Source organism: Platichthys flesus, chromosome 21 (assembly GCF_949316205.1).
Source record: "Platichthys flesus chromosome 21, fPlaFle2.1, whole genome shotgun sequence".
In the NCBI taxonomy this organism is placed as follows: domain Eukaryota; kingdom Metazoa; phylum Chordata; class Actinopteri; order Pleuronectiformes; family Pleuronectidae; genus Platichthys; species Platichthys flesus.
In genome coordinates this window covers 446491-474250 of record NC_084965.1, presented here as the reverse complement: position 1 = coordinate 474250, position 27760 = coordinate 446491, and the positions used below count along the sequence as shown (strand labels likewise).

General features: G+C 47.3%; 1 protein-coding gene across 2 annotated transcripts; it reads left to right on the top strand.

Moving 5' to 3' along the window:
- The first annotated feature begins 40 nt into the window (after positions 1–40).
- LOC133933118 (piezo-type mechanosensitive ion channel component 2-like) lies at positions 41–27760 on the top strand. Of its 2 annotated transcripts, none has more exons than XM_062380092.1 (55): positions 41–204; positions 1294–1560; positions 2822–2911; positions 3730–3837; positions 5016–5058; positions 5658–5778; positions 6252–6504; positions 7143–7356; positions 7616–7763; positions 7838–8011; positions 8098–8212; positions 8400–8776; positions 9826–9931; positions 10003–10223; positions 10591–10739; positions 10840–10918; positions 11003–11097; positions 12661–12863; positions 12942–13099; positions 13199–13375; positions 13448–13561; positions 13686–13886; positions 13966–14170; positions 14316–14417; positions 14743–14920; positions 14994–15080; positions 15345–15501; positions 16135–16231; positions 17171–17336; positions 17409–17498; positions 19158–19246; positions 19328–19393; positions 19530–19642; positions 19937–20141; positions 20220–20386; positions 20492–20997; positions 21133–21438; positions 21513–21614; positions 21703–21859; positions 21965–22147; positions 22223–22400; positions 22781–22880; positions 22955–23102; positions 23186–23273; positions 23370–23496; positions 23647–23805; positions 23900–24047; positions 24499–24687; positions 24764–24856; positions 25099–25265; positions 25386–25502; positions 25683–25762; positions 25917–26130; positions 26292–26433; positions 26549–27760. In XM_062380092.1, exons 2-55 carry the CDS (start codon positions 1497–1499, stop codon positions 26648–26650), a joined length of 8238 nt encoding a protein of 2745 aa, XP_062236076.1. In that variant the 5' UTR covers positions 41–204; positions 1294–1496; the 3' UTR covers positions 26651–27760. The 2 variants fall into 2 exon arrangements, with proteins under 2 accessions (XP_062236076.1, XP_062236075.1); XM_062380091.1 differs by having other exon boundaries at positions 8095–8212.

Below are 27760 nucleotides of genomic sequence, written 5' to 3'. Positions count from 1 at the left end.
TGTGGGCGGGGGGTGTGAGTCCTTGAGCCTCGATGTTTTTCAGCGGAGAGAGAGAGAAGAAAAGAGAAGAAGAAGAAAGAAGGTAAAGTTCCTGCACAGTGTTTTATTTATTACTGAAGAAGAAGAAGAAGAAGAAGAAGAAGAAGAAGAAGAAGAGGAAGAAGAAGAAGAAGAAGAAGAAGAAAGTTTATGGACAGAAAACAGGTAAAAGAAATTCTCTCACATTTTTCTTTTTCTGTGATTTTAGAGAAAGAGACAGAGACAGAGAACGACTAACAGACAGAGAGAGAGAGACACAGAGAGAGAGAGGGACAGAGAGAGACAGAGAGAGACAGAGAGACAGAGAGAGAGAGAGACAGAGAGAGAGAGAGACAGAGAGAGAGAGAGGGACAGAGAGAGACAGAGAGAGACAGAGAGACAGAGAGAGAGAGAGAGAGAGAGGGACAGAGAGAGACAGAGAGAGACAGAGAGACAGAGAGAGAGAGAGACAGAGAGAGAGAGAGGGACAGAGAGAGACAGAGAGACAGAGAGAGAGAGAGACAGACAGACAGAGAGGGAGACAGAGAGAGAGACAGAGAGAGAGACAGAGAGAGAGACAGAGAAAGACAGAGACAGAGAAAGACAGAGACAGAGAGAGAGACAGAGAGACAGACAGAGAAAGACAGAGACAGAGAGAGAGACAGAGAGACAGACAGAGAGGGAGACAGAGAGAGAGAGACAGAGAGAGAGACAGAGAAAGACAGAGACAGAGAAAGACAGAGACAGAGAGAGAGAGAGGGACAGAGAGAGACAGAGAGAGACAGAGAGAGAGAGAGACAGAGAGAGAGAGAGGGACAGAGAGAGAGAGAGACAGACAGAGAGGGAGACAGAGAGAGAGAGACAGAGAGAGAGACAGAGAAAGACAGAGACAGAGAAAGACAGAGACAGAGAGAGAGAGAGGGACAGAGAGAGACAGAGAGAGACAGAGAGACAGAGAGAGAGAGAGACAGAGAGAGAGAGAGGGACAGAGAGAGACAGAGAGACAGAGAGAGAGAGAGACAGACAGACAGAGAGGGAGACAGAGAGAGAGAGACAGAGAGAGAGAGAGAGAAAGACAGAGACAGAGAGAGAGACAGAGAGACAGACAGAGAAAGACAGAGACAGAGAGAGAGACAGAGAGACAGACAGAGAGAGACAGATAGAGAGACAGATAGAGTGAGAGAGACAGACAGAGAGAGACAGAGACAAAGTTTGTTATAATCCTCACTGTTTGATGTTGAAGGGTGAGACACTGTGCATCTGTCTGTCTCTCAGCTGTCTGTCTCTCAGCTGTGAGTCCTGGAGGACACAGGATGTCCTCTGGGTGTGCCGCTGCTCGTTGCTGGACCTGTGGCTCCCTGGCAGGAACACAGAGCTCTGACCGAACCAGAACCAGATCCGGGAGTGGATTTAATGTGGACCAGTGAATCCAGATTCAGGGGTGGATTAAGACTGAAGTGGACTGATCTGGATTCAGGATGTCCTCAGACCTGGTTGTGAGTCTGGTCTTCAGGATTCTGCTGCCGCTCACTCTGACTGCAGGTACCATCACTCTGTTTATCAATGAATCATCAGCAGCTGCGACCACAGCATTTCATATTTAGTTTATTATAGAAAATATAAAGAAAATCATCTTTATTCTCTTCTGTTTGTTCCACTGGAACATTGTAATTCTTCAGGTAACCCATCTTATTAAATAATATAGATTATTTTATGAGAAACAGGCAGTGAAAGAACTGTAGAGTAAAAGTACTCAGTTACTTTCCTCCTCTGGTCATCATCCAGATGTGAAGCAGCCATCTTTGTTTGGGTCATCTGCAGATGACATTTGACCTCAAATTGAAAAAAGATTCAGATCATAGTTGTTTATAACTCTTCCTCTATTGGTTATTGGTTGATAGATCAGAAAATCAATAAGAAAATGTCCCTCAGTGTTTCCTGTACTTTCTGTTCTCCACAACACAAACCTTCTGACCATTAGTAACCTTTAGTGACATCATATGGTATTAACATGTGTTATTAACATTTGTTTTTAACATGTGGTATTAACATGTGGTTTTTATGATCCAATCACAAGTGGACAGCTCGAAGTTCAGGTGTGAACGCACTCAGACCAGATATAGAGCCGATCACACCAGACCACATGTGTCCACAGTTAACAGTGTGAAAGCGTCCTGAGGCACATGTGGAGGACGACCTCTGACCTTCACACATGTGGAGGACGTCCTGTGACCTGCTGCCGTTTCACAACCTACTGAACCTATTGTTTCTCTCATCGTTGCCCAAACATCACGACTGCTACACACACACACACACACACGCACAGTGACATCGGACACATCTGTAAACTCAGACTGACTCAAAACCACACTGTTTGGTCTTTACTTAAACACATGAGATATTGGTTCATTTGCATGTGGAGCGGGGAAGTGAGAGCCGACCCATTCAGGACACATCTAAAACGAGCTGTGAACACAGAACCTCATGTGATCGGATCTCTCAGGACAGATGTTAATACCAGGTCTGGACTCAGCGTCAGATTCAGTTTTAAAGTAGAATTTGCCTTTAAACTGATTCACATTCCAGAGAGAGGGGGAGGTGTGTGTTGACTCAACACTAACCACACACACACACACACACACAGACAGAGCCAGATGTTGTCAGTGTGAGGGGAGGGAGGGGGGGCAGGAAACAGCTCCACAGCAATGAGTTCAGAACATTCAGCTTCCCTCTCGAACGGTGTATTGATTGATTGTTGTATTGATTGTTGTATTGATTGTTGTATTAATGATTTTGTTCTCAGCGTGTGTGTTGCGGTACAATGGATTCTCTCTGGTCTATGTCATCCTGCTGCTGCTGCTGCCACTGCTGCCTGACCCTGCCTCCACCACAGGTAGGCTACACAGCCCAATCAGCACTGATCTGTGAACAGTCATTAAGAGAATTCTGTTTAATTTGAGTATAAAATCTTCAGTGCAGATGAACCAGGACCATGAAGTTCTCTATCTTCACTCTGCACCACAGACTTTAGCTCTGAACACAAACTAGTGACAGAATATTGAAGAAGAGTTTGAGGACGACTCACTAGTGATGAGGAATATGTCTGAAGTATCAGCATAGGAAAACACAACATTACAATCACACAACAACAGGAACTGATTATAACAACACATATTACTACAACTGAATAGTAATATTAATGATAATAACATCCTCATCTTCTTTACGATAATAATAATACTGTTTTGAGTAGTGTCACATCTAGAGTCAGAGAGAGAAGAGAACATACAGTTTGTGACAAGTACACACACAGTAACACACACAGTAACACACAGTCAGGGGATGACAGGATGTCCATGTTTCCTGAAGGAAACACAGAGAATAGAGAGGTCGTCCTTGGGGTCGGGCTCAGGATATGTGATGGGGGGTAATAAAAACAAACCGAGGTTTCAAACATGAGAAACTAAAGTGTAAATATCTTTTATATCTTCTTTAGTTCCTCATCAGCCCCCCCTAGTGGAAGCCCAGAGCTGCTCGTTCTTCATATTCTTTAATAAAGATTAAATTGAAATGAAACGTTGGGATAAAAAAACTGCAAGAAAAAGACAAACTCAACAGAATAAGAGTTTTATCAGTGTTCCTCCTGCAGGTGATTAACTGAAGAAATCACTTCCTGTCTGAGTTTTTCAAAGTAAAGTCTCCGTCTCTCAGGTAACACGAGTCGCTGTGTGATGGCCGTGTGTGTGTCCAGCTTCCTCTTCCTGTTGCTGCAGTCGTTCTTCCAGCTGACGACCGCAACGCTGCAGCCCGACTACAACTGTGAGAGGAGCCTGTCTGTCTGCTCCCCTGTCTGTCTGCTCACCTGTCTGACTCCTCACCTGTCTGTCTGCCTCCTCAACTGTCTGACTCCTCATCTGTCTGTCTGCTCACCTGTCTGACTCCTCACCTGTCTGTCTGCCTCCTCAACTGTCTGACTCCTCACCTGTCTGTCTGCTCACCTGTGTGTCTGCTCACCTGTGTGTCTGCTCACCTGTCTGTCTGCTCACCTGTCTGTCTGCTCACCTGTGTGTCTGCTCACCTGTGTGTCTGCTCACCTGTCTGACTCCTCAACTGTCTGACTCCTCACCTTTGTGTCTGCCTCCTCAACTGTCCGACTCCTCACCTGTCTGTCTGCCTCCTCACCTGTCTGTCTGCTCACCTGTCTGTCTGCTCACATGTCTGTCTGCTCAACTGTGTGTCTGCTCACCTGTCTGACTCCTCATCCGTCTGTCTGCTCACCTGTCTGTCTGCTTACCTGTCTGTCTAATCACCTCACTGTCTGCTCACCTGTCTGACTCCTCATCTGTCTGTCTGCCTCCTCACCTGTCTGTCTGCTCACCTGTCTGTCTAATCACCTCACTGTCTGCTCACCTGTCCGACTCCTCACCTGTCTGTCTGCCTCCTCACCTGTCTGTCTGCTCACCTGTCTGTCTGCTCACCTGTCTGACTCCTCATCTGTCTGACTCCTCACCTTTGTGTCTGCCTCCTCAACTGTCCGACTCCTCACCTGTCTGTCTGTCTGACTCACCTGTCTGTCTGCTCACCTGTCTGTCTGCTCACATGTCTGTCTGCTCACCTGTGTGTCTGCTCACCTGTCTGACTCCTCATCTGTCTGTCTGCTCACCTGTCTGTCTGCTTACCTGTCTGTCTAATCACCTCACTGTCTGCTCACCTGTCTGACTCCTCATCTGTCTGTCTGCCTCCTCAACTGTCTGTCTGCTCACCTGTCTGTCTAATCACCTCACTGTCTGCTCACCTGTCCGACTCCTCACCTGTCTGTCTGCCTCCTCACCTGTCTGTCTGCTCACCTGTCTGTCTGCTCACCTGTGTGTCTGCTCACCTGTCTGACTCCTCACCTGTCTGTCTGCTCACCTGTCTGTCTAATCACCTCACTGTCTGCTCACCTGTCTGACTCCTCATCTGTCTGCCTCCTCAACTGTCTGTCTGCTCACCTGCAGGTACATCATGGCAAAAAGCTCTCAGTCAGCTTGGCCTCGTGAGGTAAGACATACACCATGTCACAGAGTGACACAAACACACACACACGCACACACACAGACACACACGCATGCACACATGCACACGCACACACACACACACACACACACACACACACACTAACTCAACTGTCTGTTCTCAGTTAAACTTTATTGACACATAAAAAAAACAGACTCAGACATGTGTGTGTCTGTGTGTTTGTGTGTTGCTGACTCAGCTCCTGTAAAAGTAAAAAATCAGTGTACAATGTCATACATGTTGGAGGAGAAGTGTTTGTCCTGTTTGTGTGTCTGTGTGTGTGTGTGTGTGTTTAAGCAGTAGGAGGTTCAGTAGTCTCTCTGTCTGGACTACATGTCTCTAGAAACACCTACACACACACACACACACACACACACACACACACACACTTCCTTTAGTCATCATCATTGACTCATTACATGTCACCTGTGGGTCAGGAGATACAGTGGGTCGTAAACTTACCAGAAGGTCGGTGTTCAGTCTGCGTGTGTGTGTGTGTGTGTGTGCGTGTGTGAGATTTGAATATAGACCAGTTATTACATTACGTCTTTGAATCAAACACAATCACTCTCTCTCTACATTAGTCTGACAGGAAGTGATGCAGGCTCTGCAGTGAGACAGCTGTTTCCAGATGTTGGTGTGTTGTTCATCAGTCTGGTGACCTGGAGGCTGATTGTGAGACTGAACGCCGACACACACACACAGGTGACACGCACACACACGTACACACACGCAAACACACACACACACACTCACACACACACAAACTAATGAAGCAGGTGTAACCTAATTTAGTTCCCCCGTCTCGTTTCGTAACGAGGTTTGTTTTGTATTAGTGTGTAACTCAGTAAGATATTTATTAACTGTTAACCTCGTTATGTGACTGTATTACACACACACGAACCAACGCACGCACACACACACACACACACACAAACTCAGGGTATAATGATTACATTTCAAGTTCAATCAGTTAATTATTGGTTCTGTCGGAGTCTGTTTGTGAACATGAAACCAGACCTCCTCCTCCTCCTCCTCCTCCTCTTCCTCTTCCTCACTCTTCATAACTGTCTCTCTCAGACGTCAGTGTGTCCATGTGCAGGACCAAGACGTCCACAGGTGGATACACGTGTCCAAACACATCCAGTAAAACCAAACCTCTCCTTTTCCTGTTTCAGTCTCAGCAGGAGGAAGAGGAGGAGCGTCAGGAGGAAGAGCTAATGTTTGAGGAGGACTCTGTGCTGGGAGGGGGGGGCGCTGAAGAAGAGGATGATGAAGAGGATGATGAAGAGGATGAAGAAGAGGAGGGCGGCAGCAGAAACAGAATTCTGGTTGAACTCGAATCACTGTTTTGTAAAAGCAGACAGATGATTGGACACATGACAACGACGCGAGGGAAAATTCTGCTGACGGCTCTGCTGGGTCTCACAGGTAACAATAGAATCCAACAGAATCCAATAGAGTCTCACAGGTAACAATAGAATCCAATAGAATCCAATAGAGTCTCACAGGTAACAATAGAATCCAATAGAATCCAAGAGAGTCTCACAGGTAACAATAGAATCCAATAGAATCCAAGAGAGTCTCACAGGTAACAATAGAATCCAATAGAATCCAAGAGAGTCTCACAGGTAACAATAGAATCCAATAGATTCCAATAGAATCCAATAGAGTCTCACAGGTAACAATAGAATCCAACAGAATCCAATAGAGTCTCACAGGTAACAATAGAATCCAATAGATTCCAATAGAATCCAATAGAGTCTCACAGGTAACAATAGAATCCAATAGAATCCAATAGAGTCTCACAGGTAACAATATAATCCAATAGAATCTCACAGGTAAGAATAGATTCCAATAGAATCCAATAGAACCTCACAGGTAACAATAGATTCCAATAGAATCCAATAGAGTCTCACAGGTAACAATATAATCCAATAGAATCTCACAGGTAAGAATAGATTCCAATAGACTCCAATAGAATTTCACAGGTAACAATAGATTCCAATAGAATCCAGAACTGATGGAACTGATAGAACCCCCCCCCCTCCTTGCCCCGCCCCCTCCAGGTATCATATGCCCCTCCCTTTCCTCCCTCCCTTACCTGCTCTGTTTCCAGTTGTTGTGCACCTGGTGGGCGTGGTCGGGTCAGGTCCCACCCCTCCTCTTCAGGTGTGTGTCTGTGATGTCACTGGTATACTGCTCCTCCCACTTCCTGCTCCTCTACTGCTACCAGCTGCCGTCCCTACAGGAGGCGTGGCCTCCCAACCACACCTCCACCAGGTAACACACACACAGCTCCACCAGGTAACACACACACACACATACACCTCCACCTGGTAACACACACACACATCTCCACCAGGTAACACACACACACAGCTCCACCAGGTAACACACACACACACATACACCTCCATCTGGTAACACACACACACATCTCCACCAGGTAACACACACACACATCTCCACCTTGTAACACACACACACAGCTCCACCAGGTAACACACACCTTGGTAATTGATGGTGGTTTGCTCTGCAGTGTGTTTGGCCTGGTGTCCCTGGTGGAGGTGGACTGCAGCGCCCCCTGGAGGCTGCACATGAACGCTGAGCTCAGCTGGTTTCACTTCCTCAGTCCTCTGACGCTCCTGCTGCTGTTCCACGCGGTGGCGGCGCTGTGGAGGAACCAGGTGACCATGATGATGTCATATATACTCAAAGTGTTCTGCAGATCTGATTGGCTTACGGATGTCACATGTTTCAGCTGATCGTTGGTGACGAGAGGCGAGGCGTGAAGAGGGTGGTGTCAGCAGTGAGCGGGAGCAGTGACATCATCACTGCCACCAGTAACCTGAGTGATGAGGTCATCGCTGACCTCACAGCAGAGAGGCGGAGAGAGCTGTGGAGGAGAGCTCACGATCGCCCGGAGTGCAGAGACGTACGGACAAAATCCATATTTCAAAGTGATCCATTTTTCTTCATATGTTTAATGAAGAATCAATCCTGATGGGTTCTGTGAAGCAGGTGCAGTCGACGTCGACCAATGAGAGCCCCTCTGACTCCTTCACCCCGCACACACAGAGTACTGCCCTGGGACTGGATGTTTACTCTGTGCCTCAGTACTCTCTCAGCCAATCAGGTCAGTGCTTGGTTTAAACAGATAGGTTTCGGTACAAAATAATAATCCAATCAAGGGAAGTCTCTCTGAGCCGAGGGGGCGTGGCCTGGCGTTGAGCTGATGGATTTGACTTCCTGTTAACACAGATTCTTGTTTGCTCGCCCTCCATGTGAACGAACATCATGTGACCTCTGGTTTCCTGTCGCAGACACCTTGGAAACGTGTGTTTTTGAAGATGACGGATGGGAGGAGGAGGGGGAGGTAAGGAGCGAGGTGGGCGGAGTCAGTGCAGCCTCCATGGCGTTCAGCTTCCTCCTCAAACAGAGTTACATCTGTGCTCTGATCTCCATGATGGCGTGGTCCATCACATACGTGTCCTGGCTCACGTGTGTCCTGCTGCTGTGGTCATGTGTCCTCTGGATGATGAGGGAGCGTCGGCGCTACACACTGATGTCATCACCATGGTTGGTTGCATATGGCAACTTGCTGGTCATCTTACAGTACATCTACAGCTTCCCTCCGGTGCAGGAAGTCCCCGGACTGTTCCCCAGGAAGGACGTCCCCTGCACGGAGCTCGCCTCCAAGGTACTACTACCACTTTTACTACTAATACTACATCACTGTAATCTGATTATCAGACTGTAACTCTACTGTAATCTGATTATCAGACTGTAACTCTACTGTAATCTGATTATCAGACTGTAACTCTACTGACATCTGAATATCAGACTGTAACTCTACTGTAATCTGATTATCAGACTGTAATTCTAATGTAATCTGATTATCAGACTGTAACTCTACTGTAATCTGATTATCAGACTGTAACTCTACTGTAATCTGATTATCAGACTGTAACTCTACTGACATCTGATTATCAGACTGTAACTCTACTGACATCTGAATATCAGACTGTAACTCTACTGTAATCTGATTATCAGACTGTAACTCTACTGTAATCTGATTATCAGACTGTAACTCTACTGTAATCTGATTATCAGACTGTAACTCTACTGAGATCTGAATATCAGACTGTAACTCTACTGTAATCTGATTATCAGACTGTAATTCTAATGTAATCTGATTATTCGAGTGTAACTCTAATCTAATCTGATTATCTGACTGTAACTCTACTGTAATCTGATTATCAGACTGTAATTCTAATGTAATCTGATTATTCGAGTGTAACTCTAATCTAATCTGATTATCAGACTGTAATTCTAATCTAATCTGATTATCTGACTGTAACTCTACTGTAATCTGATTATCTGACTGTAACTCTAATCTAATCTGATTATCAGACTGTAACTCTACTGTAATCTGATTATCAGACTGTAATTCTAATGTAATCTGATTATCAGACTGTAACTCTACTGTAATCTGATTATCAGACTGTAACTCTACTGTAATCTGATTATCAGACTGTAATTCTAATGTAATCTGATTATCAGACTGTAATTCTAATCTAATCTGATTATCTGACTGTAACTCTACTGTAATCTGATTATCAGACTGTAATTCTAATCTAATCTGATTATCAGACTGTAATTCTAATGTAATCTGATTATCTGACTGTAACTCTACTGTAATCTGATTATCAGACTGTAACTCTACTGTAATCTGATCTGCTGTTGCAGTTGTTGTGTCTTCTGACCTTCTGGCTGCTGCTGCGTCAGGCGCTGACAGAGAAGAGCGAGAGACATGAGGACAACAAGCTGTCCACCATCACTGTCCATGTGGAGGGTGAGACACCTGTCTTCACGTGACTGTCTGATTACCTGTCTGTCTCACTGATCACCTGTCTGTCTGTGCAGAGCCTGCCCTGACGAAGGGGGAGGAGTCATGTGAGGAGGTGTTGCTCCTGGGGGGAGCCGTTCAGATGGAGGCTCTGGTGGCAGTGGTGACCAGGATGTTTGTGAAGTACTGGATCTACGTCTGTGGAACCATGTTCTTCTTCGTTAGTTTTGAAGGAAGAATCGTTCTCTATAAAGTCATCTACATGGTGATGTTCCTGTGCTGCGTCGCCCTGTACCAGGTAAAACTACAAGTACTGTACTTAAAGTACTATAAATACAACAAATACTTCAAGCACTGTACTGTAAATACTGCAAATAGTACAAGTCCTGCAACTCCTGTTATTAAAAAACAGTATCGCAAATGTTGCTGTATTAGTGACTGTACCACTGAAGTTCTACATCTAATATGAAAGTCTCTGCTGCTTTGCTCTTTAGAGGTACAAGTACTGCATGTTACTGCAACATGCGGTTGATGGTTTCTAATTCTCATCGTCCATCCTGTGTTAGAACTGTTGCAATGGGTGTGGCTACTGTTTGATATCACTGATTGGACATTTGAAATAATAATCTACACCCGTCTAACTGCACCTGTCTGTGCCTCTGTAGTTGAATTATGAGCGCTGGCGTGCCTTGCTCAGGGGATTCTGGGTAGCTGTGGTGGTTTACTCTATGCTGGTTCTGATCCTGGTCTACACCTTTCAATTTCCCTCATCCCCCCACACCTGGAGTTACTACTCTGGACTCAGTACACACAGGTACGCACACTTATACACACAGGTACACACATAGGTAAACACAGGTACACACACAGGTAGACATGTGCTTGGCTCTCTGATTGGTTCTCTATCTTCCCAGGTTGGAGGATGTTGGTTTGGAGTCGTTCTCTCTTCCGGTTCTTTTCACCAGGATCTTCATTCCTGCTGCGTTCTTACTGGTGCTCACTCAGACACACGTCTATCGAACACAGTCACATGGTCTCAGCGTCACAGACGTGACAGTTGTCGTCTTTGTTCTGCAGGTGTGTATCGTTCACCTGCATTACTTCCATGAGCCGTTCCTGCAGCTGACCGACCTGAAGACTGTGGTGGACACACACAACAGCATCATCACCAGGTAGCACACATACACTGAATCCGTCCAATCAAAGCTCTCAGATCAGTGGACCTCTACCACGAGTCTCTAGTCCAAAGACCTCTAGCACTAGTCCCCTGTCCTCTACTACAAGTCCAAAGACCTCTACAACTAGTCCACTGACCATCACAGCTATTCGTCAGAGCTCTGTGCCCACGTGTCTCACTTCACCTGTCTCCCTTCACCTGTCTCCCTTCACCTGTCTCCCTTCACCTGTCTCACTTCACATGTCTCCCTTCACCTGTCTCCCTTCACCTGTCTCCCTTCACCTGTCTCCCTTCACCTGTCTCCCTTCACCTGTCTCCCTTCACCTTTCTCCCTTCACCTGTCTCACTTCGCCTGTCTCCCTTCACCTGTCTCCCTTCACCTGTCTCACTTCACATGTCTCCCTTCACCTGTCTCCCTTCACCTGTCTCACTTCACCTGTCTCCCTTCACATATCTCACTTCACCTGTCTCACTTCACCTGTCTCCCTTCGCCTGTCTCCCTTCGCCTGTCTCACTTCGCCTGTCTCCCTTCACCTGTCTCCCTTCACCTGTCTCCCTTCACCTGTCTCCCTTCACCTGTCTCCCTTCACATATCTCACTTCACCTGTCTCCCTTCACCTGTCTCCCTTCACATATCTCACTTCACCTGTCTCACTTCACCTGTCTCCCTTCACCTGTCTCACTTCACCTGTCTCCCTTCACCTGTCTCCCTTCACCTGTCTCACTTCACCTGTCTCCCTTCACCTGTCTCACTTCACCTGTCTCCCTTCACCTGTCTCACTTCACCTGTCTCCCTTCACCTGTCTCACTTCACCTGTCTCACTTCACCTGTCTCCCTTCACCTGTCTCACTTCGCCTGTCTCCCTTCACCTGTCTCCCTTCACCTGTCTCCCTTCACCTGTCTCCCTTCACCTGTCTCACTTCACCTGTCTCACTTCACCTGTCTCACTTCACCTGTCTCCCTCACATGTCTCCCTTCGCCTGTCTCCCTTCACCTGTCTCCCTTCACCTGTCTCACTTCACCTGTCTCACTTCACCTGTCTCCCTTCACCTGTCTCACTTCACCTGTCTCACTTTGCCTGTCTCCCTTCACCTGTCTCCCTTCACCTGTCTCACTTCACCTGTCTCACTTCACCTGTCTCCCTTCACCTGTCTCACTTCACCTGTCTCACTTTGCCTGTCTCCCTTCACCTGTCTCCCTTCACCTGTCTCACTTCACCTGTCTCACTTCACCTGTCTCACTTCACCTGTCTCACTTTGCCTGTCTCCCTTCACCTGTCTCCCTTCACCTGTCTCCCTTCACATATCTCACTTCACCTGTCTCACTTCACCTGTCTCCCTTCACCTGTCTCACTTCGCCTGTCTCCCTTCACCTGTCTCCCTTCACCTGTCTCCCTTCACCTGTCTCCCTTCACCTGTCTCCCTTCACATATCTCACTTCACCTGTCTCCCTTCACCTGTCTCACTTCACCTGTCTCCCTAACATGTCTCCCTTCGCCTGTCTCACTTCGCCTGTCTCACTTCACCTGTCTCACTTCACCTGTCTCTCTCTCTGCAGGCTGGTTCACTCTGATGGCAGCCTGGTCGACCTGTCAGTGGGTGGAGCTCCTCAGCTCCTCCTGGAGGAAGAGAAGAGAAAAGGAGAGAGGGAGAGAGAGAGAGAGATAGAGGGAGAAGATAAGGGGATAAAGGAAGAAGAGGAGGAAGAGGAACATTACCCCTGTGTGTTTGAAAAGGAAACCCTGTCTGACCACATAACAGGTAAACTGGACATGGTCACACCTGAGACAGAGGAGCTGAGCTTGCAACAGGAAGTAGACTCTGATGTCTCCTCCTCAGCGCTGGTCTCCTGGAGGCTGGTGGTGGATCGAATCTCTGTGTTGTTCCTGCGCCTCCTCCTCTCCATGCAGCGACTGCAGCGCCTCATCTGGTGGCTCCTGGAACTACACATTGTCAAGATTGTTTCCTCCTACATCATCTGGGTCTCTGTGAAGGAGGTCTGAGTCCGCCTGTCATATTTACCTGTCTCTCTGTCCGTCTCTGCAGATATGTGTGTTGAACCTCTCAGTCTCTCCACCCTGTCTCTCTCTCTTCAGGTGTGTGTCTTTAACATGCTGTTTGTGCTATGTGTGGGCGTGGCTCTGCCCTGCAGGGCGTGGCGCCCCCTACTGTCAGGAGTCTGCACAGTTTGGACCTGTGTGGTGACCGTTTGTAAGATGTTATACCAACTCAACGTCGTTCAGCCAATCAGATACTCGTCCAACTGCACCCTGGTAAGCATGGCCATCCCACCTGTCTGCCTGCACAGCTGTCTGTCTGTCCCTCACCTGTCTGTCTCTCTGTAGCCAGATAACGCCAGCAGCATCCTGTCTCAATCTGCTCTGTACTCTGGTCCAGTTGACCCCGCCCAGTGGGTCGGGCTTCGCAAAACAGACGGAAAGCTGCTGGACTACGTGAGGGTGAGGAGCGATGACATCAGCGATCCATAACCCTTTTGAAAGTGTTGATCTTTTTCAGCACAGCTTGATGAAGTTAGTGCCGATAGGTCTGATAACGAAGCACCATGCTAACGTGTCTTCACAGTATAACCTGATGATGCTAGGACTGTTAGCATTCGAGGTGACCGTTTACCGACACCAGCAACTCTACCGTCTCCGTCACAACAAAGTCCCGCCCCCTACCAGAACGCTGTTTCCTGACATCACCAGGCGTCAGCTGGACGACAATGTTCTGAGCTGCTTTAAATATTTCCTCAACTACTTCTTCTACAAGTTTGGACTGGAGGTGAGACGCTCGTGTTGACACAGCAACAACCTAACTTGCTAATGGTTTTGAATAAAAACATTCCCATGCCCCCCCGCAGACCTGCTTCCTGTTGGCCGTAAATGTGATTGGTCAGCGGATGGATCTGTTTGCCGTAGCCCATGCCTTTGGCCTCATCACTGTCCTATCACGTCGCAGCAGGAAGTGCATTGCCTCAGTGTGGCCACAATACTGCTACTTCCTGTCCGGGTTGTTGTGTCTCCAGTACCTTCTGTGTATCGGTTTCCCTCCTGCTGCCTGTGCAGGTACAAACTCCTCTGAAGACAAAGTGCTGGGATTATTAACTTCACTAAAAGTTTTATTAAAAGTTTTATTCTGAAATGGTGAAGGAGGTGCTAAAGGTGGACGGCGCTAAGCTAACATTGCACATGTTTTTGTTGTGATGTTCAGATTATCCTTGGAGACCTCCGGCCTCCCACATGGACTCGAACGTGGTGAAATGGCTCTTCCTTCCTGATCACCTGACACCACCCAACCCACTCTTCCTCCTCTGTAAGGCCACCATCATCATCATCATCATCATCATCATCATCACACTATAATAATAATAATTAGTTCCCATAAAATAATTTTAATGCCATTTTGTTAAAGTATATTTTATATTTTAAAACAAAATAATTTTGGTAATGAATTGTATTAATGAATCACGAGTCAACAAAAAAAATGAATCCAGATTTACACACAAAAATGTAATCTAAAGTAAAATAGGATAATTACAGAAACGATTCAGGTTCAGTTTGAGCTCTGGACTGGTTCCCCTCCGTCTGACCATCACCGAGTCGTAGCACCTCAACTCATTACCGGTGTTTCCCTTCAGATGATTTCCTGCTCCTCCTTGGGGCGTCGCTGCAGCTGCAGGTGTTTGAGGAGGAGCTTCAGGCGACGGTTCAGATCCTCGCAGGCCACAACAGCGAGCTGGACGGAGACGACGGACAGATCTGTGATGTCCTCAGACGACTCCGGCTCAACGAGGTTCCTGATTTCACGCTGGGCAGGTAAGCCCCGCCCACTGTCCACCTGTCCACCCGTCCACCCGTCTGTGTCTCTGACGTCTCTCTGTTTGTTCAGGTCTTACCTGGACATGATGAAGGTCATCATCTTCAGCTACATGTTCTGGTTTGTTCTCACCATCATTTTCGTCACCGGGACAACCAGGTGAGTAGGTGTAATAAGTCAAATTCTAAATTTGACATTAAATCATAAAAACTGATGAAACGATTATTCACTCCAGCTTTAATCCAAATTATTCAGATGAAACCTGCACAGTGAGATTTGAAAAAGTTTGCTTTCCTGAAATATTTAAATGCTAAATTAAAAAATTAGGATTTTATTCAAATTCATATGAAATATTTTGTGTTTTGATTAAAGGATGAATTTTTGTAAGTGTAGAAACATCTCAACCGTGCTGTTTTGCTTCAGGATCAGTATCTTCTGTATGGGTTACCTGGTCGCCTGCTTCTACTTCCTGTTGGTCGGAGGAGAACTGTTACTCAAACCAGTTAAATCCATCCTGGTTTACTGGGACTGTCTGATCGGCTACAACGTGTTTGTCATCACCATGAAAAATATTCTGTCGGTGAGACACATCGTCATCATCATCCTCATCATCATCTTCATCATCATCATCATCATCATCATTACATCACATACATTTGGAATTTAAAGTCACACAAGGAGTCTCTAAATATCTTCCCCTGCCTGTCTCTCTCTCTCTCTCTGTTTCCCTGCCTGTCTCTCTCTCTCTCTGTCTCCCTGCCTGTCTCTCTCTCTCTCTCTGTCTCCCTGCCCTTCTCTCTCTCTCTCTCTCTGTCTCCCTGCCTGTCTCTCTCTCTCTCTCTGTCTCCCTGCCTGTCTCTCTCTCTGTCTCCCTGCCTGTCTCTCTCTCTCTCTCTGTCTCCCTGCCTGTCTCTCTCTCTCTCTCTGTCTCCCTGCCTGTCTCTCTCTCTGTCTCCCTGCCTGTCTCTCTCTCTCTCTCTGTCTCCCTGCCTGTCTCTCTCTCTCTCTCTGTCTCCCCGCCCTTCTCTCTCTCTCTCTCTCTGTCTCCCTGCCTGTCTCTCTCTCTCTCTCTGTCTCCCTGCCTGTCTCTCTCTCTCTGTCTCCCTGCCTGTCTCTCTCTCTCTCTCTGTCTCCCTGCCTGTCTCTCTCTCTCTCTCTCTGTCTCCCTGCCTGTCTCTCTCTCTCTCTCTGTCTCCCTGCCTGTCTCTCTCAGATCCTGGCGTGTGGTTTCATCAAGTCGTTGGTGTTGAATCACTGTTGGCTGATTCAGCTCTTCAGTCTGGCGTGCACCATCAAAGGATACACCAAACGTACGTAAAACCACCTGTCTGTCTCTCTGTCTGTCTGTCTCTCTGTCTGTCTCTCTGTGTCTCTGTCTCTCTGTCTCTCTGTCTGTCTGTCTGTCTGTCTGTCTGTCTGTCTCTCTGTCTCTCTGTGTCTCTGTCTCTCTGTCTCTCTGTCTCTCTGTCTGTCTCTCTGTCTCTGTCTGTCTGTCTCTCTGTCTCTGTCTGTCTGTCTCTCTGTGTGTCTGTCTGTCTCTCTGTCTCTCTGTGTCTCTGTCTCTCTGTCTCTCTGTCTGCTCTCTGTCTCTCTGTCTGTCTCTCTGTCTGTGTCTCTGTCTGTCTGTCTGTCATGTCTGTCTGTCTCTCTGTCTCTCTGTCTCTGTCTCTCTGTGTCTCTGTCTCTCTGTCTCTCTGTCTGTCTCTCTGTGTCTCTGTCTGCTCTCTGTCTCTCTGTCTGTCTGTCATGTCTGTCTGTCTCTCTGTCTCTCTGTCTCTGTCTCTCTGTGTCTCTGTCTCACTGTCTCTCTGTCTGTCTCTCTGTCTGTGTCTCTGTCTGTCTGTCTGTCTGTCATGTCTGTCTGTCTCTCTGTCTCTCTGTCTCTGTCTCTCTGTGTCTCTGTCTCTCTGTCTCTCTGTCTGTCTCTCTGTGTCTCTGTCTGCTCTCTGTCTGTCTGTCTGTCTGTCTGTCTGTGTCTCTGTCTGTCTGTCTCTCTCTCTCTCTGTCTCTGTCTGTCTGTCTCTCTGTGTGTCTGTCTGTCTCTCTGTCTCTCTGTCTGTCTCTGTCTCTCTGTCTCTTCTCTGTCTCTGTCTGTCATGTCTGTCTGTCTGTCTGTCTGTCTGTCTGTGTCTCTGTCTCTCTGTCTCTCTGTCTGCTCTCTGTCTATCTGTCTCTCTGTCTGTCTCTGTCTCTCTTTCTCTCTGTCTGCTCTCTGTCTCTGTCTGTCATGTCTGTTGTGTCTGTTGCAGCGGAGCAGCAGAGCAGTAAACAGTGTGAGTTACCGAGCGGCGAGGCGGGGATCATCTGGGACGGAGTCTGTTTCTGTTTCCTGTTGTTGCAAAGACGCGTCTTCAGGAGTCACTACTTCCTGTATGTGGTCTTGGACCTGCAGAACACACAACTACTGGCCTCCAGGTAACAAACCTATCAGAACACACACACACAGTCACGTGACAGTCACATGATGTTAACATGTGTTTGTGTCAGGGGGGCGGAGCTCTTCGAGGCATCAACAGTGAAAGCGGTCAGAGCGAGACTGGAAGTGGAGAAGACGTCTATGGACCTGCTGAAGAGACAGTGAGAGACAAACAGCAAAGACCTGTCCAGAACATGTCCAGCACAGAGAACCAGTCAAAACACAGAGAACCAGTCAAAACACAGAGAACCAGTTAAAACACAGAGAACCAGTCAAAACACAGAGAACCAGTTAAAACACAGAGAACCATTTAAAACACAGAGAACCAGTCAAATCACAGAGAACCAGTCAAAACACAGAGAACCAGTCAAAACACAGAGAACCAGTTAAAACACAGAGAACCAGTCAAAACACAGAGAACCAGTTAAAACACAGAGAACCATTTAAAACACAGAGAACCAGTCAAATCACAGAGAACCAGTTAAAACACAGAGAACCAGTCGAAACACAGAGAACCAGTCAAAACACAGAGAACCAGTCGAAACACAGAGAACCAGTCAAAACACAGAGAACCAGTCAAAACACAGAGAACCAGTCAAATCACAGAGAACCAGTTAAAACACAGAGAACCAGTCGAAACACAGAGAACCAGTCAAAACACAGAGAACCAGTCAAAACACAGAGAACCAGTCGAAACACAGAGAACCAGTCAAAACACAGAGAACCAGTCAAATCACAGAGAACCAGTTAAATCACAGAGAACCAGTTAAAACACAGAGAACCAGTTAAATCACAGAGAACCAGTCGAAACACAGAGAACCAGTCAAAACACAGAGAACCAGTCAAATCACAGAGAACCAGTCGAAACACAGAGAACCAGTCAAAACACAGAGAACCAGTCAAAACACAGAGAACCAGTCAAATCACAGAGAACCAGTTAAAACACAGAGAACCAGTCGAAACACAGAGAACCAGTCAAAACACAGAGAACCAGTCAAAACACAGAGAACCAGTCGAAACACAGAGAACCAGTCAAAACACAGAGAACCAGTCAAATCACAGAGAACCAGTTAAATCACAGAGAACCAGTTAAATCACAGAGAACCAGTTAAAACACAGAGAACCAGTCGAAACACAGAGAACCAGTCAAAACACAGAGAACCAGTCAAATCACAGAGAACCAGTTAAAACACAGAGAACCAGTCGAAACACAGAGAACCAGTCAAAACACAGAGAACCAGTTAAAACACAGAGAACCAGTCAAAACACAGAGAACCAGTCGAAACACAGAGAACCAGTCAAAACACAGAGAACCAGTCAAATAACAGAGAACCAGTTAAATCACAGAGAACCAGTTAAAACACAGAGAACCAGTTAAATCACAGAGAACCAGTCGAAACACAGAGAACCAGTCAAAACACAGAGAACCAGTTAAAACACAGAGAACCAGTCAAAACACAGAGAACCAGTCAAAACACAGAGAACCAGTCGAAACACAGAGAACCAGTCAAAACACAGAGAACCAGTTAAAACACAGAGAACCATTAAAAACACAGAGAACCAGTCAAATCACAGAGAACCAGTTAAAACACAGAGAACCAGTCGAAACACAGAGAACCAGTCAAAACACAGAGAACCAGTTAAAACACAGAGAACCAGTCAAAACACAGAGAACCAGTCGAAACACAGAGAACCAGTCAAAACACAGAGAACCAGTCAAATCACAGAGAACCAGTTAAAACACAGAGAACCAGTGAACACACAGAGAACCAGTCCTGGTGCTGGTCTGACCTGAACTACTTCCTGTCTGCTTGCCTCAGGATGGAGAGGATCAAGTCTCGACAGCAGAAGTTCCGCAGAGGGAAAGAGAAGATGTTGAGTGTCCCTCAGGACAGCTGCCACGGGGACGGTCTGTAAACATCTGTCCTCATGGTAACAGACAGACACACAGCTGTCAATCACACAATCAGCTGTTGTGTTTGATTTGTAGGTCAAGAAAACAAGAAGGGTCAGAAACAGAAGGACTGGTGGAGGCCCTGGGTGAACCACGCCTCCAGTGAGTCACATGACCTCGTGTTTATTCAACTTGTTTTGTGTCAAACCAAATCATAACAGACATGATATATAGATCCTGAACACAGTGAAGCTCTGAAACATTATATCTGTGCCCGTCTGTCCATGTCTGTCTGCAGTGGTGAGGAGTGGGGACTACTACCTGTTTGAGACAGACAGTGAAGAAGAGGAGGATGAAGAAAAGAAGGTGGAAGAGAAGAAGGAGGCGGAGCCTGAGAAGTCCGCCTTCCAGGTTCGTCTCCATGACCACCACATATCTGTAACGGAAGCTAGAGGGCGCTAAAGAGCCAAAATCAGGCAGACATGATATTACATGTCTAGACAGAACAAACGCAAGATTCTGCTGAAATAGGATTAAATAAGATAATAATAATAATAATAATAATAATACAACTCTTTATTAACACAACAACGACGGGTCAAACCTCCTGAGGGGTTTGTCTTCAATGAACTCAATGAATCCCTGAGTTCACTTAACACCAACTAACAATTTACAAGATGTGATGATGATCTTTGTTTCCATTAGTTTGTTTACCACGCCTGGATAACAGATTCCAGAACAGCAATGAGAGCTCGAAACAACCAGAAGAAACTGTGGGAGAAGAATTCTTCTGAACGAAGGAGCAGGAAGGAGGAGAAGAAAGGAGGTGACGCCTCCGCAGCTGGAGTCTTAGAAGTGACGGAGGAGACGGAGGATGGTGAAGAGGAGGAGGAGAAAGAGGAGGGTTCAGGTAGCAGATGTTATATAACCTCGAACTGTCTCAGTAAACATGTCGGTCCACGGTGAACGCTGAGCTGATGTGTTTCAGACACGGTGCTGCATCGAGTCTCCAACACACTGCGCTTCTGTTGGGTTCTGCTGTCGGCTCTGCTGGACTCCCTGACTGCCTGGCTCAGCGGCTTGTGTCAGGAACACGTTGACATCTCCACCGTCCTCCGCATCGAGCACTGCATGCTAACACAACAGGCCAAACAGGTACACACCCAGGACTACAGATCCCTACTGGGAGGTGAGCTGTGAACTACAACAAAGATGGAGGACCTGCTTCCTGTTTATTCTCTTATTTGTTTGGTCGATCAGGGTAACTTGCCCACGAGAGAGGCAATCACCGTTTACTACGAAGAGCAGATGATGAAAATATCAAGAGAGTCGGGTCTGGACTCCGGTTCCCATGATGCAACAGTGAGAGGAAGAGAGGGGGGAGGAGATGAAGAGGGAGGACGTCCTGATACAGAAGAAGAAGAAGCTGGAGGTCAAACAACCAACGAGAAAGAAGAGAAACTCAAAACAGACTCAGACGATGAGGACGATTCACATTCTGAACACGAACCAGGACTCGGATCAATCGGTTCAGACCCGCATCCTCAAACTGGATCCGAGGAGGACCCAGGTGGACTGCAGACCACAGTTAGTCCACCGGAAACAGAACCAGAAGCAGATGGTCATAATGAACCAGGAGAAGATGTCCCAGAATGCATAGAGGCTAAAACCAGCCAAAGATCCCGACCCAAACTGTCCAGGATGGAGAGGGTCCAGTCTCTGGCGTCCTTATCGTCAGAGGAAGGAGAGATCAGTCACACATACAGGTGGGCTGCTGCAGCGACATCAGGAACTCATATTCATAACGAGATATTGATCACGTGTTAGGATTCTGTGGGAGGTTAGCATAGCACGACTCAGTTAGCAACCTGTTCATCATGTGCCTCTCTCTGTTTGAACAGCTGTGAAGATTGGAACCAGCCACTTCCTGTTGACACGCGGCCAACACACACCTTCACTAGCACCTCCTCCCTCCTCCTCCCCCCCTCCTACAGCCTCGCAATCGGGCTCGACCTCCACGAGGAGGAAGTGAGGGAGACGAGGGGGGGTGGACAGAGGAGGAGGAGAGGGGAGGCGGAGTCAGGATTTAGGAAGCGGCTGCTGACTCCCAGTGAAACCAACGACCTTCTGTTTGACTCGGCCTCCACTTCCTGTCCGCTGACATCTCGAACTCAGGAGCTGACCGCGAGCGAGCTGCTGAGGAACAGGTGAGGACAGGTGAGTCCACAGATCCCCCCCCCCCCGACACCTGCTGGAGCTCAGCTCTGTGTCTGTGTTTCAGGACCTTCTATGATGACGAGCTGGAGGCCTCAGACCGGTTCTATGGAACGCAGCCTCAGCTGCTCCAGCTGTGCTACGCCCTCTACAACATCCTGGCAGCCAGGTCAACCTTCCATCTCTTAATACTGAAACAAGCAGGTTATCAGAAGCTCGATGAGTTCCTCAGTGTAAACCTGGTTCCACTCCGGCAGGTCGGAGACTGTGTGTTACCTGGTCATCGTTCTGAACCACATGGTGTCTGCCAGCTGTCTGACATTGGTTCTCCCGGTTCTGGTGTTTCTCTGGGCGATGCTGTCCGTCCCTCGGCCCAGTAAGACCTTCTGGATGACGGCCATCATCTACACTGAGGTTTGTTTTCATTCTTTATTTCTTTATCTTTTGAATATTAATAGTTTATAAATATATATAACTGGTTCTACTGTATATCTGCCTGTTGTGTGTCTGTTTCCTCAGGTTACCATCGTCATCAAGTATTTCTTCCAGTTCGGTTTCTTCCCATTTAACCAGAAGCTTGAGGTGGACCGATCCAAACCGTTTCACCCCCCCAACATCCTGGGAGTGGAGAAGAAGGAAGGCTACGTCCTGTACGACCTGCTGCAGCTGCTCACGTTGTTCTACCACAGAGCCACACTCAAGGTAAAGTGACTCCACCGCAGAACTGAACTCCAGGTAAAGAGCTCTGAGTGATAACCGCTGGCTCCTCCTCCACAGTGCCACGGCCTCTGGGATCAGACCATTAGCATGGAGGCCGACCCCCTCCGTCAGCTCAACAACCAGACGGACTCTGCTGACTCCTCCTCCGGCAACCGGGTCGACCTCGCCAACACACTCCGACGGCGAGGCCGGGGCCGAACGCGCTCCAGCTCCACCCAGCTGCGCTCTCCTGCAGGTAGAATCAAACACACCTAAAAACAACAATAACCAAAGAACGTTTCAGGACAGAGTCTGAATCTGAAACGGTCAGATTTCAGACATTTGAAGATTCTGGTTCCAGACGGTAACGTTCATCATCAGCAGCCCAACGTCCCATCCCGTCTCAGGATCGGTCTGAAACGATGAGTGGATCATTTCTATACATCAGAAGAATCTGTGGCTCGAAGATGAAACCAAAGCGCTGACCCTGTTGGAAATATCTGGAAGTAAAAAGAAAAATGACAGGGGGGCCACTAAGACAATTTCTTATTATTCACAGTTAATGAAAGAGCTTAAGTGACTTTGAAAATGTGCTTGAAAATGTGTAGAGAATGAAAATGCGTTGCTGTGTTTCAGGCAGTGTGAGTTCCAGACCTCAGCAGCTCAGCAGGTTGGATCTGCTGCTGCTGAAACTCCGAGAGGTTTCCATCCGAGTCCAGGAGGTCTCTGTTAGCAGGTATGCTAACTCTGCCGTTAACTGCCTCTGTTTCCTGTTGACAGAACACTCAGCACCATCCCTCTCTCTCTCAGGTGTCTGTCAGCGTACCGTCCGGTCGGTCAGTTCTTCAGAGCTCTCGTCCAACCAGAGTACAGCGCCGTCACCGACGTCTATGTCCTCATGTTCCTCGCAGACACCGTCGACTTCATCATCATCGTCTTTGGCTTCTGGGCTTTTGGAGTAAAGTTGGTTTCATTAAACATGTTTATGAATATTTCAATCTGAGCTGAAACTTTACTCAGTTTTATTCTAATGATTCGTAGAAGCACTCGGCGGCTGCTGACATCACTTCCTCCCTCTCAGAAGATCAGGTTCCTGAAGCTTTCTTGGTGATGGTGTTGATCCAGTTTGGTATGTCCACTGTCTTGCTGTCTCACCTGTGTGTCTGTTCATCTGTGTGTCTCACTGCTGATCTGTCTCACTGTCTCTCTTACTGTCTGTCTGCAGGGACCATGGTGATAGACAGGGCTCTGTATTTGAGGAAGACAGTTTTGGGGAAGTTGGTGTTTCAGGTGATTCTGGTTTTTGGGATCCACTTCTGGATGTTCTTCATCCTGCCGACTGTCACCGAGAGGTAACTAACCCATCCGTGAGACTAGTCAACAACAGAACCAAGGTTAAACTGAGTTGATAGATAAGTCAAGTTGAAGCGTATTTAAGGTAACTCAGCCTCAGTCTCACAAACACACGTGAACGTCCATGTTGTTTCTGTTCTCGTCTCCAGACGCTTCAATCAGAACCTGGTGGCTCAGCTCTGGTACTTTGTGAAGTGCGTGTACTTTGGTCTGTCGGCCTATCAGATTCGATCTGGTTACCCAACACGAGTTCTGGGAAACTTCCTGACAAAGAGTCACAACTACCTCAACCTGTTCCTGTTCCAGGGGTGAGTCCTGCCCCGGCCCTGAAGCCCGTCAGCCTAGCTTAGCACAATGACCTGAGAAGCATGTAGCTAGCTCTGTGCCCGGTTCTGTCTCCAGGTTCCGTATGGTTCCCTTCCTGACCGAGCTGAGGGCGGTGATGGACTGGGTCTGGACGGACACCACTCTGTCTCTGTCCTCATGGATCTGTGTGGAGGACGTCTACGCCCACTGCTTCGTCTTGAAGTGCTGGAGGGAGTCAGAGAAGGTGCCTGTGTGTGTGTGTGTGTGTAGCAGGGTATGAAGTCTGTGTGTGTGTGTGTGTAGCAGGGTATATAGTGTGTGTGTGTGTGTGTGTGTGTGTAGCACTGTATGAAGTCTGTGTGTGTGTGTGTGTGTGTAGCAGTTATCATGTGTGTGTGTGTGTGTGTAGCAGTGTATGAAGTGTGTGTGTGTGTGTGTGTGTGTGTAGCAGGGTATGAAGTCTGTGTGTGTGTGTGTGTAGCAGGGTATCATGTGTGCGTGAGTGTAGCAGGGTATATAGTGTGTGTGTGTGTGTGTGTAGCACTGTATGAAGTCTGTGTGTGTGTGTGTGTAGCAGTTATCATGTGTGTGTGTGTGTGTAGCAGTGTATGAAGTGTGTGTGTGTGTGTGTGTGTGTGTAGCAGTTATCATGTGTGTGAGTGTGTAGCAGTGTATGAAGTGTGTTGTGTCCACAGAGGTACCCTCAGCCCCGGGGGCAGAAGAAGAAGCGGGTGGTGAAGTACGGGATGGGCGGCCTCATCGTGCTCCTGCTCATCTGCATCGTGTGGTTCCCGCTGCTCTTCATGTCGCTCATCAAGTCCGTGGCTGGAGTCGTGAACCGGCCGCTCGACATCTCTCTGACCATCACGCTCGGAGGCTTCCAGGTAGAAGCACCGGTCCCGCCTCACCTCTGTGACTGGATGAGCAGCACTATGACCAGTGTTGTGTTGTTGTTTGCAGCCCATCTTCACCATGAGCGCTCAGCAGAACCAGCTCAGGGATCTGACTCAGGAGGACTTCAGCTCTTTCGTCAGCTCCTACAGTTACACCCCCGTAAGTTCTCCTTCAAACTACTAAGTCTAATTTATGCTTCCTTGTATGTACGAAATTGAATGTGTCTCAGACGAACCGCCCATCACTGCATTTCTACTTCCAGAAGGTTCGTAGAGCATAAATGAGCCTTTAGCAGTTAACTATTAGCAGTAGCATTAGCAGTGTTTACAGTAGTATTAGCAGTTTTCTAGCACTACTCCTAGTTACACTCTTGCAGTGACTCTGTGGCGTGTGTTTCCCAGAGTGCCTTGCAGTTCCTGGAGGCGTACACACGTGAGGACGTGACGGTGGCGGAGCTGCAGGGCAGCAGTAACTCGCTGTGGACCATCAGTCCGCCCAGCAGACAGTACCTGAGCCAGGTGCTCAACCTCCACCACTTCCCCATCACCCTGTCCTGGACCGTTCAGAGGTTTGTTCTGATGATCAAGAATCCAACATGGATACCGACTCCTACCTGATGACCTGAGCAGCGTTCAGCCGCTGCACGTCACTGACCGTTCACCAGCTGAATAAAGCTTTTTGTAAACAGGAACCTGAGTCTGGGAGCAAAGGTGGAGCTCGCATCAGGTAAACATGTGACTTACCTGGACAATGAGACTCGCCTGGAGCTGATCGAGCTGCTGAACGGGACCAGGACACTTCCTGTGTGAGTGTGGGGGGGGGGGGGGGGGGGGGGGGCACCATTCCCTCTAACAATTCCTGTCTGCTCGATGCTAAGCTAGCTGATGTAGCATTGAGTTGTTGAGATCAGATGAAAAGTTTCTTTTGAATCAGCGAAACATTAAACAAACGTTAATTAAAAGAGTTGTGTGTTTGTTGTTGTCAGGGTGATACAGGATGTGCTTCCATGTTTCATCCGAGCTCCGAGCGACTCCAACGCCAAACCGATCCAACAGCTCTACACAGGTTTGATGCTTTTACGTTGACGCAAACACTTGTGAGTCTTAGTTCATGACTTTGCTACGAACATTGATTTTAAATCATTTCACATATTTTTTTGTTATAAATATGTTTAATCCACTCCTCCAATCACGGCTTCTCTTTCCTCTTGTCCAATCAGATGACCGCTACAAGGACATCTTGTTGGCGCTGGAGAGGTCGACCAATCAGAGTAGAGAGGTCCGGGAGTGGTGGATTGTCGACCAACCAGCTGACAGCTTAGTGCCAGTTCAGGCCGGGGCTTCCCTGAAGGACAAGAGGGAGGCGGGGCTTCAGCTGTTTGTGTTCAGTGATAAAGTCAGTCCTCCGAGTCTCGGCTTCTTGGCTGGATATGGGTAACTATTACCTTCTGAAGTAATAGATTACTATTACCATATGGTCACTAGAGACACAGAGTACTATTCCTTCATGCAGTAATTATTACTATAGTGGCAGTAAGTACTGAAGTAGAAATGAAAAAGTAAAGAAACAACCCCCCCTTCCCTCCGCCCCGCAGCATCATGGGATTGTATGCGTCAGTGGTTCTGGTGATCGGGAAGTTCGTCAGAGAGTTCTTCAGCGGGGTCAGTCACTCCATCATGTTCGAGGAGCTGCCCTGTGTCGACCGCATCCTCAAGCTCTGCACCGACATCTTCCTGGTACCACGTGGCTATCACCACATTATAACCCCACTCTTCTGGTGTGATAATCTGATCTTAGTTTGATGCTTGAATGTGATTGGCTGACATGCTGCGATGTGATTGGCTTTTTCAGGTGAGAGAGACAGGTGAGCTGGAGCTAGAGGAGGAGCTGTACGCCAAACTGATCTTCTTGTATCGATCGCCTGAGACTCTGATCAAATGGACACGTCGATGACATCATCATCAGCTGACTCAACATGTGGAACCTTCGGGGATCGTTCACCAGATGTTCTCCAGATGTTCCTGCAATGGCCAAAGGAGCCATCAGGCTGCAACTCAAACATGGACGTCAATAGAAACTTGTTGAAAGGTTCACTTGAGGGAATTCACCTATTAGCCAGGTGACCAATAGGAACAGCTGAGAGGCGGAGCTAAGGCTGCCGATGACCTTCTATTGAATCTAAACTCAGGACAGTCACACAGCAGGCAGTGTTTTTACAGTATTATTAGTTGATTATGAATAACTGCAGTGAAACTTCACATCCTGGAGAAATGGGACTTTTTAGTCGTGGAAAACCACACATGAAACAATGTTATGGAAATAAGAGACTGAAACTGATCAAAACAAATCCAGAGAATCCAGAACTTTTGAAGATGTCATAGCAGGAGCCATGTTTACAGGAGGGGGGCGGATTACAATATAATGATCGATATATAAAGTAGAGATTAATATTCAACACATTAATATCTAAATATTTATATTTTGTATCAATATGAAGTGTTGTTCAGAGTGTTGTTAATCTATGTGAGGTCGACTCTAGATCTTCGTCAGATCTACATAAGTCGTACCATTGGCTCTGTATCGTCCTTCATTAGCAGTAAATCGTGTCGGTTCAATGTTTGATTCCTCGTTGTATCATAGGTTCGTTAGCTGCTTGTTAAAAACAAACTTAAATCCAGGACCCAATTGAAACAATGAGGGTGTAAGTTGTCCCGCCCTCACAGGTAAGGTAGCTGGCACTGTGAACACGCCCACCAATCAGGAGGAAGATGGTGAGAACAGCTGTTCACATACACACAACAAAACACTGGAGTCACACAGTTCATATTTATTCCACATCGACTCCTAGTGACAGAAAACTGGAAGAGATTTGGATCGATGTAAAATAAGTAAGTAGTTTTACAGTGAAGGTGTTGACTGATGATGTCACTGTCACCTGACCGATGATGTCACTGTCCCTTAACTGATGATGTCACTGTCACCTGACTGATATTACCTGTAAACTCAGTGTCCTGTGAAAGAAACAGTGAAAATGTGAAAATAAAAGATTGTGTTTACGTCAAA